At 46.9% G+C, this 14,823-nt stretch overlaps 1 protein-coding gene across 3 annotated transcripts; it reads left to right on the forward strand.

Annotated features, from left to right (window-relative positions):
- The first annotated feature begins 694 nt into the window (after positions 1 to 694).
- On the forward strand, positions 695 to 4,093 carry LOC120665465 (probably inactive leucine-rich repeat receptor-like protein kinase At5g48380). 3 transcript variants are annotated; one of them, XM_039945036.1, is made up of 4 exons: positions 833 to 1,071; positions 1,239 to 1,282; positions 1,682 to 2,572; positions 2,689 to 4,093. In XM_039945036.1, exons 3-4 carry the CDS (start codon positions 1,757 to 1,759, stop codon positions 3,679 to 3,681), a joined length of 1,809 nt encoding a protein of 602 aa, XP_039800970.1. In that variant the 5' UTR covers positions 833 to 1,071; positions 1,239 to 1,282; positions 1,682 to 1,756; the 3' UTR covers positions 3,682 to 4,093. The 3 variants fall into 3 exon arrangements, with proteins under 3 accessions (XP_039800969.1, XP_039800971.1, XP_039800970.1); XM_039945035.1 differs by lacking the exons at positions 833 to 1,071; positions 1,239 to 1,282 and adding an exon at positions 695 to 823; XM_039945037.1 differs by lacking the exon at positions 1,239 to 1,282 and having other exon boundaries at positions 695 to 1,071; positions 2,689 to 4,079.
- The last annotated feature ends 10,730 nt before the right edge of the window (positions 4,094 to 14,823 follow it).

Here is a 14,823-nt window from a genome sequence, read left to right on the forward strand (position 1 = left end):
TCGCCGCCCGAGCTCCGCCTCGCCACGATCCCATCCGTCCGCGAAGCCGTCGTCGTCGAGGCCAAGCGGTGCTGGCCGCGCCGTCCTCCTCCGCCCAGGACCCGCCGCCGTCGAGGCCGGGATTGGGTGCGGGAGCCGGCCCAGTGCCCCGCAGCCGCCGCATAGGGAGAGGGGGGAGGAGGGGCACCGCCGTCCGCCTCGCCGGATCTTGCGGCTGCCTCCTCGTCGGAGTGCTGTTGCGGGGCCGCCGCCGCGGAGGCCGCGAGGAGCTCGCGGAGATGGACCCAGCGAGCCGGATCTAGGGGGAGGGAAGGAGAGCTCCACGCACCGCCTCATCGTCCTCCGCCTCCGCGCGCCTGGTCGCCGTTGCCGGCCGCGCGAGCAGAGCAGGGAGGAGGGGGACAGAGAGCAGGGAGGAGGGGGACAGGGCCGTCGGCGCCCTCCGGAGTAGGGAGAGAGGAAGGGGCGACGCGGAAGAGAATGGAGAGAGAGAGGGGGGAGGCAGGGGGATAAAGAAAAAGAAAAAAATTTTGTGGTGTGGGTCCTACCTGTAGAGAGTGAATTTGGAGTACGACGAGTGCGAATAGCCTCAGCACACCGCACCCTTCTCGCGGGCCCCGCTGGGCCCCACACGCTTTGAAAATTCTCGCCTCGCTTTCTAATTCCACACCGGCCCTGACTGCTCGTTCAGTCCAGTTACAGAGTTACTCCTCGTTTCCTCCCCCCCCCCTGCGGCTTCGTCGTCGTTGTCGCCTCCTCCTCGCCTGCGCCCCCTGCCCTGGTCCGTCCTCGTGCGGTTGCACGGCAGGAAGCAGCTCCCGCGGTGAGAATCCCTTTCCCCTCTTTCTCTCCCTCCCTACTCTCCTCATCTATTTGATTGTACTGCCTTCGTGGTTAACTACTGTAGTTCTTGCAAGTTTGCCATGGTTCCTTATGATCTTTGTTGCATGCTCTGGTCGGGTTGAGGGTTCTCCAAGTTGAGAGGAGCCGTGAGTCGTACCGAGAACATCGATCAATTTTGCTTTTTCGCCGAGTACTGTGGAGGAATTTTGGGAGAGAAGCCTTGTGCATGTAAGTAGCATGTTGTTCTTCTTCTTTTGGGTTTGCGGCAACCAAATAGTCCTTTTGATTTATTAAAGAAGGACTCCGGGTGTGAAATCGGAGGGAAAGATGGGAGTATGTGTTTCGATGGTTCCCCCTTTCCGGAGATATTTTTTTCATAGATTTTTTTTTTGTAGTGGAAAGTTGGGCGCCCTTTTGCGGTTGGAGCCGTTTTTGCTGGGTATGAGAGATGACGATATGAAACAAGAACTGCCTTTTTATTGTTTTTGTACTACAACTGAGGAATGATTTATGATCTGCTTCTATCAGATGGCTGCTCGTTTTTTGTTGCCTGCCATGCATGATGCATCCGGTTGTGCATATTCTTGCTGCAACAATCTTAACCGAAATTGGCAACTCGTGTTATTTGCTTGCCTGTAGTGGAGACCGGTTTTTTGCTGATGTTGCCTGCGTGTGGTTCATATTCTTCATATTGTCCATATCACGTTTGAATCGAATTTTGCATTTTAGGTAGTGGGAGATAGAAGATGCATAGCGACTTTCAGGTCCCCATGCGGTTGCTGTCACCAATTAGCATGTGTGTGTTTCTAACTTTTTGGTTTAAATTGATTTTTTGCAGGTGAAGCTTGAGTCGTGTAGTGGTGTTACCCATCAAGGAGAAGTTGGACTAGTCTGCAGTCCGCATAAGTGCTCGATGACAGATCATTTTGCTCTAAGTGTTCTACTTCTACTGGTGTTAAGTACTACTTGTTTCAGTTCAGACCTAGATGTCCAATGCTTGAGAGAAGTACAGAAATCGGTGAGTGATCCCAATGGTATACTCAAATCCTCATGGATTTTTGAAAATAACACTGCGGGTTTTATATGCCGATTTACCGGTGTGGAGTGCTGGCACCCAGATGAGAATCGAGTTCTTTCATTGCACCTCAGCAACCTTGGTCTTCAGGGTCCATTCCCTCAAGGTCTTAAGAATTGTACCAGTATGACAGGGTTAGATCTATCAAGCAACAACTTTACCGGCCCTATTCCTTCAGATATCTCTCTGCAAGTGCCATTTTTGACATCGCTGGACCTCTCCTATAATGGTTTCTCAGCAGAAATTCCACTACTTATCTATAACATGACATACCTAAACACCCTTAATCTTCAACATAACCAATTGAGTGGTCAAATTCCAGGGCAGTTCAGTTTATTGGCTCGGCTATTAACATTCAATGTTGCTGACAACCAACTATCAGGGACTATTCCATCTGGTCTACAGAAATTCTCGTCATCAAGCTTTGCAGGTAATCAAAGACTGTGTGGGCCTCCATTAGGTGACTGTCAAGCTTCAGCAAAGAGCAAGAGCACTGCAGCAATCATCGGGGCTGTTGTTGGCGTGGTAGTAGTTGTCATAATTGGTGCAATAGTTGTGTTCTTCTGTCTGCGGAGATTACCAGCCAAGAAGAAGGCAAAGGATGAGGATGATAATAAGTGGGCAAAGAGTATCAAAGGAACAAAAACCATCAAGGCAAGTCACTTTATTGTCACTATATTTTTCTTTTTCTTTGTCATGATTGGCAATTTCAAGTAGTCTTGCTCACAAATAATTACAAAAATATCTCTGACATTGTTTTTATTATCCAGGTCTCTATGTTTGAGAATCCAGTTTCAAAGATGAAACTGAGTGATCTTATGAAGGCCACGGACCAATTCAGCAAAGAGAACATCATAGGTACTGGGAGGACAGGAACTATGTACAAGGCGGTGCTACCTGACGGTTCCTTCCTAGCCGTCAAAAGGCTACAAGATTCACAGCATTCTGAGTCCCAGTTCACATCGGAGATGAAGACACTTGGCCAGGTAAGGCACCGGAACTTGGTTCCACTCCTGGGGTTTTGCATTGCCAAGAAGGAGAAGTTGCTGGTGTACAAACACATGCCCAAAGGTTCACTTTATGATCAGTTAAACCAAGAGGAAGGTAGTAAGATGGATTGGCCACTGAGGTTAAGAATTGGCATCGGTGCAGCAAAAGGGCTTGCATATCTCCATCACACCTGCAATCCTAGAGTTCTTCACCGCAACATCAGCTCCAAATGCATTCTCTTGGATGAGGACTATGAACCAAAGATATCAGACTTCGGACTTGCTAGGCTTATGAACCCTATAGACACCCATCTCAGCACCTTTGTGAACGGGGAATTTGGTGACCTCGGTTATGTTGCACCGGAGTATGCACGCACTTTAATGGCCACACCCAAGGGTGATGTCTACAGCTTTGGTGTGGTTCTCCTCGAGCTCATCACCGGCGAGAAGCCTACCCACATTTCCAGGGCTCCAGAGAATTTCAGAGGGAGCCTAGTGGAATGGATCAGTTATCTTTCTAACAACGGACTCCTCCAAGATGCCATCGATATGTTGCTGATAGGAAAGGACACTGATGGCGAGTTGATGCAGTTCCTCAAAGTCGCGTGTTCCTGCACGCTTGCCACACCGAAGGAGAGACCAACCATGTTTGAGGTTTACCAGCTCCTCAGAGCCATTGGCGAAAGGTACCATTTCACTGCAGATGATGACCTGGTGCTTTCACCTCTTAACACAGATGGCGAAACCCTGGACGAACTCATTGTTGCCAAGTAATTGCACAGCCATATGTCTCCACTCTCCAGAAGACAAACAAGGCTGCGAGTTTTTTTTTTCCTCCATGGGAGTTAGCATCTGCTGAAGTGAGCAAGAAGGCCTATAAGATGTACCAATTAGTAGCAGGATACTGCATCCGCTAGCTGTATAGTTCTTGTAGCTTGGTTGTTACCCACCCTTGGGAGGTGCTGGTAGCAATTTGCATGTAACCAATTTGGTTACGAGGTAGTTGTTACTTGTAAGTTTGTGACCCTGGTGGCATGGGGTTTTATTGTCATTATGTAGTGGCCCTTTGGTAAAGCCATTTCACATTACACTTGTATGTAGTTTGTACCGGAGATTTAGCAAATCTAAGCATACGAATGTATGCGTGAAAATCAAATGACAGCTCACGGTAAGATTCTTTAGCAAACATGCACTGACGGCCGACCTTTGTGCTCTATGTTTCCTGCACCTGGACCAAACTGTCTCGTTTGGTTTTTTTAAGCAGCTATCACATCAAATGTTCGGATGTCAATTTGAATGTTCGAATGCCAACTTAATATAAAATTAATTATATAAGTTGCAATTAAGGCTCTAGATGAGTCTATTAAATATAATTAATGCACGATTAGAGGATGGTTACTGTATCAATTAGTGGTCAAAATATGAATTAATTAGGCTTAATAGATTTTTCTCGTGATTAAGTCATGACTTATGAAATTAGTTTTATAATAAATCTATGTTTAGTACTTTTAATTGGTGTTTAAATATGTGATGTGATGGAACTTATGACTTAAACTTACAAGTTGGTGAGTTTTTGTAAACTTCTGCCACTTGGAACTATTCTATGGTCCACAGGCCTGGTCTGTGTGCACGGCAGTCAAAGACTCAAGGTTTTGACTCTGACCATTGATTTATCAGGTAGCATCAGGGGTGGTTAGGGAGAAAAAATATCACAAAGACACGCATTATCGAGGGCTGTGATTACAAGATTTTCATAAAAAGCAAGGTGCATCAACTAGATCCTTGAACTTTCAATTTGCAAATCTGGGTTCTAAAGTTTTACTTAGACATCCCAAAACACAAAACACAAAGTTTTTTAAATTGCTTGCATGGTGTACTAAATATAGTCAAAAAATAAATTACATTACACAAATGGATTGTAAATCGCGAGACGAATCTAATGAGCCTAATTATGACGTGATTAGGCACTAAATTGCTACAGTAAATATGATCTAATGATGAATTAATTAGGCTCATTAGATTCGTCTCGTAGTTTACATACGAGATCTGTAATTAGTTTTGTGATTAGCCTACATTTAATACTTCAAATATTAAAGATTCATTTTCAAAAACGCAAAAATGCAAAATGTAAAGTGATCTAAACACACCCTTATTGCACTCAAGGTTCAAATATCAGTACTTAGGCATATGCTTTACCTATGTGCACCACTTTGATTTCTTTAGTCATGACATGCCATTGCCACACTCTCTCCCCTCTATGAATGACATGCTTTGCCGTGTTTGGTAAAACATCAAATCAAGTTTACACAAAAAGACAAACATTCGCATGGAGTACTAAATAAAGTTTATTTGTAAAACCTTTTCAGGGACGGATGTAACTTTTTGAGGTGAATCTAATGGCGGTAATTAATTGATGATTTGCTACATTGATGCTACAGTAACCATCCTCTAATCACGCGGTCAAAGGCCTCATTAGGTTCGTCTTACGATTTACACGGGGGGTTGTGGAGGTGGTTTTGTAATTAGACTTCATTTGATACTCTAAATTAGTGGTCAAAAAACCAAAAAAAATTTGCGAAATTTTTTACAACCTCAACCAAACACGGCCAAGAGTGGGAAAGAAGATACTTTGGCATTTGGACAGGGTGGGGAAGAAGATGAGATGATGTACCATTGAACCATTCATGTGGACAGTCACAGACCCCTCTCCCTCTGTATGATACCTCAACTCCATGCTGACTCCCGACTCCAATGTCAGCAGCTGGTAGCCTGCAGTGCTGCACGTACAGGGCGCCATGTCGCGCGCCATGCACCATTGCTGCCGCTGCCCGTTGGAGAACTCTAACCGATTGATTTTTCTCATTCCTTTTTTCACTTTTTAGCCATAAAAAAGATTTAGGGAAAAAATTTAGCTCCAACAAATTGATTTTCTTTTTTCCACTTTACCTTTTATTTCCTTCCCCTCTCTCATTTTTTAAGGGGAATTTCACTTTCTCTCTTTCTATCCATTCTTTTCTAGCCACAAGATCTACATGCATGAGAAGATTCTGGCCACTCATGAATTAAAGGAGAAAGAAAAAAATCAATCTGCTGGAACACATCTCTCCAATAAACTAAAATTATAATGGGGAATTCCCCTATAAGATGAGAAAGGGGAAAAGGAAAAATCAATCTGTTAGAGTTGCTCTCAAGCATCAGATATCAATCAGAACACTCCTAACCTAAATAAGAAAATTTAGAAACTAAAAGCCCCACTCAAGATAAAAATATTCCTCTGGTATCTTAGACGAGGCGTTATTCTTACAAAGGATAATCTTGCAAAATGGAATTGGTAGGGGAACCAACAATGCTGTTTCTGTCATGAAAATAAAACGATACAACATCTATTTTTTGACTACCGATTCGCGAGAATGGTATGAGCTTCGGTCTATGCGGCCTGGGGCATACCAAAACCTCACAATATGCCTAGTATGTGTGGGAGCTGGCTCATTGAAATTCCTAAAGAATATAAGTCACTAGTACTTCTAGGCGCGGCAGTTTTGTGTTGGTCTGTTTGGCTATGAGAAATGCTGTAGTGTTTGATAACAAAAAAATATTTCTTTTTTGCAGGTTATCTACTCAACTACGCACTGGCTCCGTACATGGGCTATCCTTCATAAGCATACTTTGCAGGACAAGTTTGTAGCGGCTTCTTATTTCTTGGGACAGGTCGCCAAGGATTTTTTTGCCCGGGCACATGGGTGGCGGTCTAGTCTGGATTGACAGTCATTAGTGTGAAATAATCTATATCAAACTCTTTTTAGGCTGTGTGTCGTTTAGGCAGAGGTCGGGAAAATTTCAAGACGATGTATCACCTTGATGTATTGTACTTGAAATCAATAAAATTTCCCTTTGCAAAAAAAAAAGCATCAGATATCAGGCGGCTCAACGCTAGCAGCGCCACACAGTGAGGACAAAGGGGTCAAGTCCAAATAAACATGCTTACTTTTGTATTTTATTACTTTCTCAAGGCAGGTGTATACCTGGCGCTTTCTACAAGGTGTTGTCATGTTTACCTTACAAGTTACAACCGGTAACTTGTGAAATGATTAAACTATAAATATGAAACTTGCATGTGTGGATTTGCCTTAAAATTAACCTTTTTTAAAAAAATTTATACATCTTTTAACATATCACGAGTCCAAGCACTCACATGCAAGCACACATGCCCACCCATATTAACAAAATGCTACGTACACTCTGCCCTTATAAGGCAAAGAGGTAAGATCTGCAAATCTTGTGATTTTGATAAAGACACAATAAGCATCTTAGTGCCACGAAAAATAATTATCTAAAATTGTAAACATATGCACTGAGTCAAATCAGAGTGGACAGGTTCCACCACAGATAATTTAAATAGCTAAGTTGCCCTAATTCACAAATTTATAGATACATTTTGATAAAAAGAGTGGTAAAAGTAGGCCGCCAAATATATAAAAAAAATTCATAAGGAGGAAAAGTTATATTGTTTTCCAATATATGATGTCCACAAAAAAGTTAGTTTTGAATGAATTGATTAGCTAGACCTAGTCGTCGTAATTTAAACATAGAGTAGAAATGGAATGTTGCTACTCTTCAATAGATAAAAACTACATTGCTCCTAATCGATGATCTTAGACATCCATTTATGGTGATAGTATCCATGGACGGATGTAGGAATTAGAGGTAGAGGGCTCATCTCCCTTCTCCCTTCTTCTTCCTCCAAACCCACCTCCCCTCTAACCTTGCGACCACAACCACTTCTACTAACGTGGCCGCCACCCAAGATCCCTACTATTAAACCAGCACCACCAAAAAAGTTCCCTGATTTGCCATATCCACTCACAAACCCTAAAATTCTAACCTCTTCACCCTTGCTCGTTGAATTTGCCTTCATTGAGGTTTTCATTAACTCTAGTCACTTTGGAACACGGGAAGTGTGCTAGAAACTAATATTTCATTTATTTGCTCTAATTGATGTTCAAGGTGGTGGCTGGTTTTTGTGGTATTCATATGTTTATGCTTAACGCATTGATATCATCCAAGTGTATCTGAGACTTCATTGATTGATTAGAAACTTTGTTGAGTTGTCAGTTTAACATAATTTCCTAATTATACAAAAGGACCGGGTAATCGCGCGATAGGGAACCACGCGACCCCCCTTTCCTAGCCCCCCTCCCCTTTCCTTTTTTGGTCTTCCCTCCCAACATCCCCGCCAGCCGCTACAGCATCCCAGACCCATCGACACGCAAGCGGGAGGGGGGGGGCACAGCCGCCGCATCCCCAGGCCTGCCGACGCGTAGGGGGGAGGCGCGCACAGGAGCCGCGGCTGCCGCACAGTCCCCCTCCACCGCCCGCGATTGTTGACGCTTGCTAACGACTAATTTCAAGCGTCAATTTGATCAGAAAATCTGTAGAGTTTAAATATTTCATATGCATTTTTATCTAAAATAAAGTAGAAATCCACTATGCTCTAAAAATTATGCAAAGATAGAAAATGGGACAAAAGTGCAGGTTAGGACTACCTTATGATCCACGGGAAAAAATCGTCAACCAATTAGAGCGCAGAATTCAGGCTGACATGGATCAAAGGGCCCACATGCAGCACCTAACTGACATAACAGAAGCTTGGACACATGAAAAAGGAGCCAGGACACACGTGGTAGGCCACAAGAGCAGAGGGGGGCCGGTGGGGCCCACCTGCCAGTCGGCCGACCACCATGGTCGGCCGAGTGGGCTCGGCCCCCACCGACCCCCAGCCTCTGCAGGAAGCTTCCTATTGGTTTCCTTAGGTCGGTTCCAGCTGCCACGCGGCATCCAAGATAGGTATGGGTTTGCTACTAGATCTCTTTTGTAATGTTTGGTCGTGTATACTGGACTTATCTTATAGTTATTTATATTTGCATGATATATGCCCCGTGGTTACAGACATAGATTTCATGGTTAGTTTATTTTGCTATTATATGCTTTGCCTGGTTAGAGAATTAGTTCTTGTTAACTTCTACATGCTCCAGTATTCGTATGTTTGCTCTACTATGATGTCTCTCCATCCGAAGCGTGGGAGCTCCACACGGTTTACTAGAGTATCGCTTGCTAGTGTAGACATGGTGTCTGGGCCAGTTAAGTGTTGCTGAATATCGTCCTTTCTCACGGTTTGTAGAGGTAGCCTGCAACTGGTGACAATCATGTTTAGTGCCATTGTAATCCTCCACGTTCGGTTAGGGGGTAGGAGGGTATAAATGTCTGTGATGACTTGAAAGTCATATCTGTCAGCCATTTGCACAGTGCTCCCGTGTTTTAGGCATAATTTGATAGTATCCAAACCAACATGTGCAAAGTGTATAATGCTAGTAAACGGTATAGATAATTACAAGAATATTAGATAGACCTTGACTAACTAACTTCGGCCTAGCTCCCTACCTTCCTTTTACCCTTGTGTTAGAAATAGGAGTTGCTCGTCTCTCTCTCACACTACCTCCATCCATAATTTATCTTACCCCTGTTTATGGATTTAATATTCTATTGAGATAAGTTCATGTTGTCTACCTACACAACTTAGTCACCGCCTTCCCTACAGAATTATAAATGACACCCCGGTATACTCACTGGGTAAAATGTTGCACAGGTTATTCTGTCCGCTTGCAGAATGAATCATGGTTCATTAGTTTGGTCATCAGTAATTGCTATATGAAATGTCGAGGCATTTGTTGGCGCCAATGCAGGGCATTTCTGAAGCCTTTACTGAAACTTAAGAGAACTTTTGTTGCTAGACCAGATATAACAGACAAGACAAAACAAAGCAAAACTCATCCTTTCAACTTTCATAAGAAGTTAAAATATTCTTACCGCGCATGTTAAAGGGAAATAAAGCGATAAATATTTTTTTGTTTTGGAAGTTTTATCAAATTTATTCAAAAGCAAGTAAAGGATACAGTTGACTTAGGGGAGGGGACCTCCCCCAAGTTAGCTCTTGATTTAGAGTCCAAAAAGCAGGACCTTTCTCCATACCTGATCAGGTTGAGGTCGTTTCGTCTGTACCTGGAGAAGTAGTAGCGGGCGATGATGTCTTCTTCTTTTTGTGCCATATCTTCTTGGTCTTCTTTGGTGGCATAGATGACGCAAGAGTAGGATCCTCGGGTGTAGAATAGACAATTTCCAGATCTTCACATGCCGTGTTGGTGATGAAATCGGAAATTTTCTGGATGTCGTCTACCAGTTCAGTCGGGGGAGTATGAATTTCCCAATCTTCCCAGGCAGGCTTGGATGGTGAATGATAAATGTCCAAATTCTCCCATCCGGGTTCTGCCCATAACACCTGTTTCTCGCTATCCTCATGGATCCTTGTTTTGAAACTTGAATTTCATAGTTTTGCCCATGATGCGGAGGCTGACTTTCCCTGACCCAATGTCTATTCTGGCGTTTGCATCTCCCAAGAATGGCCGCCGAAGAATGAGCGGGATTCCAATATCCCCTTCCATGTCGAGGACCACAAAGTCCGCGAGTATGAAAGTGTTCCTGACTTTCACCAAGAGGTCTTCCACAACTCCTTCGGGATACCTCACGGTAGAGTCTGCCAGCTGTACACACATGGTGGTAGGGGAGAGTGCCGGATAGCTTAACTTCTCAAACGTTACCTTGGGCATGATATTGACACTTGCTCCAAGGTCACACAGAGCGTGATCGAAGTTGTAATCAAAGATTAAGCAACTGATCACTGGGGTTCCAGGATCCTCTTGTATTGTAGCTACTAGTTCGCCCCATGCGCTCCTTCTGGGACGTGTGAGCTTCTCTGCATAGCTGGTGAAGGGTGTTTTGCTAGGCGGCTTTTCCCACATAGCATTTACGACATTCACACTTTCTAGAGTTGATTCGGGTTGCCCCGAAATCTTTCCTATTTCAGCAGCAGGTGTAGCAGCAGCCAGCTAAGCTAGCTGAGTCTCATTCATCTTGTTGAAATTCAGCTGGTTCTTGATGGCAGTGGAGAAGCCGTCCATCTTAGCATGGATGGTCTCTACGGATTTGTCATTAGCGGCCAACTTCTTCTGAAGGGACTCATTGATCTTCACTTGGCCGTATACAAGATCTCACAAGGTAGGTTGGTTATGATTGAAAGAATTCGGGTACCATTATCTCCTTGATAGTACGGGCATGGTTGATTCCACCTCTGACCTCCTTGTGGACGAAACCCGTTGTTGTTGCCATTAAGATATAGAGCTTCTTCTTGGGTTTCCGGGCAATGACCACCCGAATGTCCAACATTCCCACAGACCTCGTGTTGGTGTAGGACACTCTCCGGGATGAAGAGGGCACAACAGCTCAAATGGCAGAAGGCGAAGCCTTGCGAGAAATGGCAGTAGATACAATAATGACATGAAAATCAAAGCAACCGCGAGTTTGCTCTGTATTCCATAATGATCTGTACAGTTACAGGGGGGGTATTTATAGCCCAACGGCTCACCTACCCACTTGCTAAAATTCCCATAATGCCCCCTAACTGCCCCAAATACAGAATATTATGTGGGCTTTTAGGTAATATAAAATATACAAACTCTCAATGGATTACAGCTGGCCCGACATGCGGGTCCTAGTCTTGCTCCAGATCCTTTGCTGCCGGATGCCTTCGACTAGGGCTTCGGATCTGGGCCTTCACCGAGCGAGTCCGCCACTCCTCCTTCGCTTGGTTTCCATTCATCATTGTACCTTCACTTCGGACCCTTCGCGATCGAGCAGGATGGAGGCCGACAGCTGCGCCGGTGGACGGGGTCTTTGTCGAGGTAACTTCGCTCCGAGGCCTTCGCCTCGGCGTCTTCGCTCTTGACCGCTGGTGCCTTGTCGTGTACTGGCATCTTCGCACTCCGTCGAAGGTGACTTCCCCAACAGCAGCCCCTCGAGGCTTCGGCTGCTCCTCATGGCACCCGAAGGCTCTATCATCCGGCGCGTGAAATGCAGCCTCAAGTGCCACCCTTCGGTCGTGCGAGCGTGCGAGAACATTCTGAATCTATGGAGTCAATAGAAAAGGTAAAAAGAAATGCCTGTTGACGAAGTCAGGTATTGGTTCTGTCCTTTTCACAAGATTAGATTAATTAAACTAGAAAAAAGATGCAGATAAGTTTTTCAACAAAAGACGCCACTACCCCACGGCTCTTCGGATTCCTTCTGTTTGATGCATGGGCAAAATCGAAATTTTGCGCTGGAGGCGCACTCTCCCATGCGCCACGGCTGGGGGGCCGGCACTATATAAACCGATCCCCGGGGGCGAGAGCTCACCTCTCCCATGCCTCGGCCCCCAGCCCCTGGCCTCTCTTTTGCTCTTGCTCTCTGAGGCCTTCGCGAGGCACTGATTGACTGATTTGCTTCGGCTCCCTTCTTCGGGCGTGACGGATTCTTCCGAGGATATGGCGTCCCGCGACAGAGCTTGGTTTCCTCCAACGAAGATTCTCGGCAAAAGCTACATGACTCAAGGCATGATCGAAGACCTAGAGAAGCGAGGTGTCCTCGAAGCTGGTATGGCGCGGCCTCCTCCAGACGGTGAGATTGAAGCAAAGCCTCAGCCTAACGAAGTCATTGTCTTTCGTGACTTCTTCATTGCGGGCCTGCGCTTCCCGCTGGATCCGGTGGTGGTGGAGATTTTCAAGCTATTCGATGTCTATACTCATCAGATGACGCCAACAGGCTTCGTTCGGCTGAACCTGTACATGTGGCTGTCGAAGACCTATAAACTGAAGCCTACTGCCACTGGCTTCGCCCGCCTCTTCAGATGCCACTTTCAGCCGAAGACGGTGTTTGTGAAGGCGAGCGAAGACGCTGAAGCTTCGGAGGCGGACCCTCAATTCGGCGTGTACACCTTTGCTTTCCACACCCATGTTCCAAGCCCGGTCGTTGCTTATCGCAATAGGTGGGGCGCGTGGACAACGATGTGGTTTTACCACAAGGTCCCCTTGATGGATCCTCGCGGACCCATCCTCTGGTGGTGAAAGAGTTTGGATTGCTTCCGGAGCAGCCTCCATCCGTGGAGGTTGATGAAGGGATAGAGGAGGCGAAGGCTCAGGTCGCGATGCTCCGTGAGGTGTCAAAGTTGTTTTCAACACGAGATATTGTGGAAGAGTATGTTGCTTGCAAGTGTTTTCCCGTTCGCGGAGGGTGGTCCATAACTTCGTGGGCGGCAAGGGAGAAGCGTGTGGGCGGTCTTCCTATGCCCAACTTCTCCACGTCTTTCGGGATCACGAAGGACGGTAAGCCCCTGGCCTTGCCTTCGAGTTTTTTTAAAAAATTTCTCCTTCGCATATTTTGCGCAGGTGTTGATCCCGTCGCCATAGAGATTCTTGCGGACGAAGCCATTGGGGCGAAAGCTGCGAAGGAGCGGACTCTTCTTGAGTCCCGGTTAGGGGGCACTTGGAACAATCGGGTGTTCGCATTTTTTGAGATTGAGGCCCCTCAGCGCGCCGCCGACGCTCGACTAGCTGAGGCTGAAGAGAAGAAAAAGGCGAAAGTGGAGCCTTCGGGTGCTGCGGGGGGGGGGGGGGGGGGGGGGGGCAAGCGCAAGAAGAAGTCCAAGGGCGGTGGCAACACCGGGGCCCTAGAGAATAAGAAACGCAAGACCGCAGGTGGGGGGGGCGCTTCCAAAGAAGCGTTCCCGCCTAATCGATGCTGTCCTCGCGCCGTCCCCTATTCGCAGCAAGGCCAGGTGGAGTCGGACGGTGACAGCGCGACGGCGACGCGAAGCCCCGCTGATCTGGCTAACATTGCTCCGGAGCGGGCGATGCCCACCTTTTCCCTCCAATTCAGCAAGCCAGAGCCGGAGAGCGATGAAGAAGTTGCCCCGGAGACCCACGTTGCTGCTGGCTTGGCTACGGAAGTTGGGAATCGTGCCGAGAAGATGGCTTCGTCCTCTTCGGTCAGAGAGGAGGAGGAGAATGTTAATGTCATGAATTCTGATGCGACCGCGAAGGGGAAGCAGATTGCCGCCGAGGGTAACTCGGACGATTCGGACTCTTCAGATAGCAGCGCCTATTTGATTAGTCAGTCTGTCCCTTCTGAGATTACGGAGGCCCTCGGGATGAGACATGCGAAGTTAATTGGTGGCCAGGTTGTCGGGAAAATTTGCTTTGAGAGCGGGCAGCACGAGCGGGACTACCTTACCGAAGCGGGTGGCTCGTTCTGCTTCCCGCTCAAGGAGCGAAGGCTCATGCTGACCAGAGCCAGGAACGCTTTGCAGTGTGCCGAGGACCTTGCTCTGAAGTCTTATGTTGCGGCAAGGTGCGCCTGCCGTCTGTTAGATGTGGAGCGTGATCAGCCTCTTCGCATTGCCAGTCTGGAGCAAAAAGCTCGCAACCTGGAAGAGGAGAAGACTTCGCTTGAAGCTGAACTGACATTTGCCCGTGCCAGAATGGAGACGGAGCTGCGGGCCGCTCGCCTTGAAGCCGAAACCGCCAAAGCTGAGGCAGCAGAGCTTCACCGGTCGCTGGAAGCGAAGGCTGAAGAGCTTAAGGACACAGAATGTCGTGAGCAAGCTGCTACGCAGGCAGTTAATGCCTATCATGAAGCCATTCGTGCTGGTGCTGAGCCCTTGCAATGCGACATTGTTGTCGGTCGAAACCCACCGGCGAGTAGCGATGGGCAACACGAAGAGCCGGGAGGTTGCTGGGGCGCTAGCAGGCACTGCTCCCTCGTCGACGGCCCGCAATTCCGTCACGCGCCCGGAGGTTTTGTGGAAAACCGGGCGTGCCACCTGACCTATACCCGATCAGGAGGGTGCAGACGTGCTCCGAACAGTTTCCTGCATACAAAGACACGTGTAAACGTAAGTCCGAGCCGTGGTCGGCTCCCCGGGACGACTCTTGCATCGGCTTTAAAGAGCCGATCGAGTCCCGGTGTCAGATGGGATCTGTTTGCATCCAG

This window comes from Panicum virgatum, chromosome 3N (genome assembly GCF_016808335.1).
Source record: "Panicum virgatum strain AP13 chromosome 3N, P.virgatum_v5, whole genome shotgun sequence".
NCBI classification, from domain to species: Eukaryota; Viridiplantae; Streptophyta; class Magnoliopsida; order Poales; family Poaceae; genus Panicum; species Panicum virgatum.

What these genes read in the sequence shown, in the direction of transcription:
- LOC120665465 (XM_039945035.1), top strand. Translation starts at nt 1,757, where the DNA reads ATGACAGATCATTTTGCTCTAAGTGTTCTACTTCTACTGGTGTTAAGT. An exon ending in AAGGAACAAAAACCATCAAG is followed by an intron (nt 2,573 to 2,688) that starts GCAAGTCACTTT and finishes TTTATTATCCAG; the next exon opens with GTCTCTATGTTTGAGAATCC.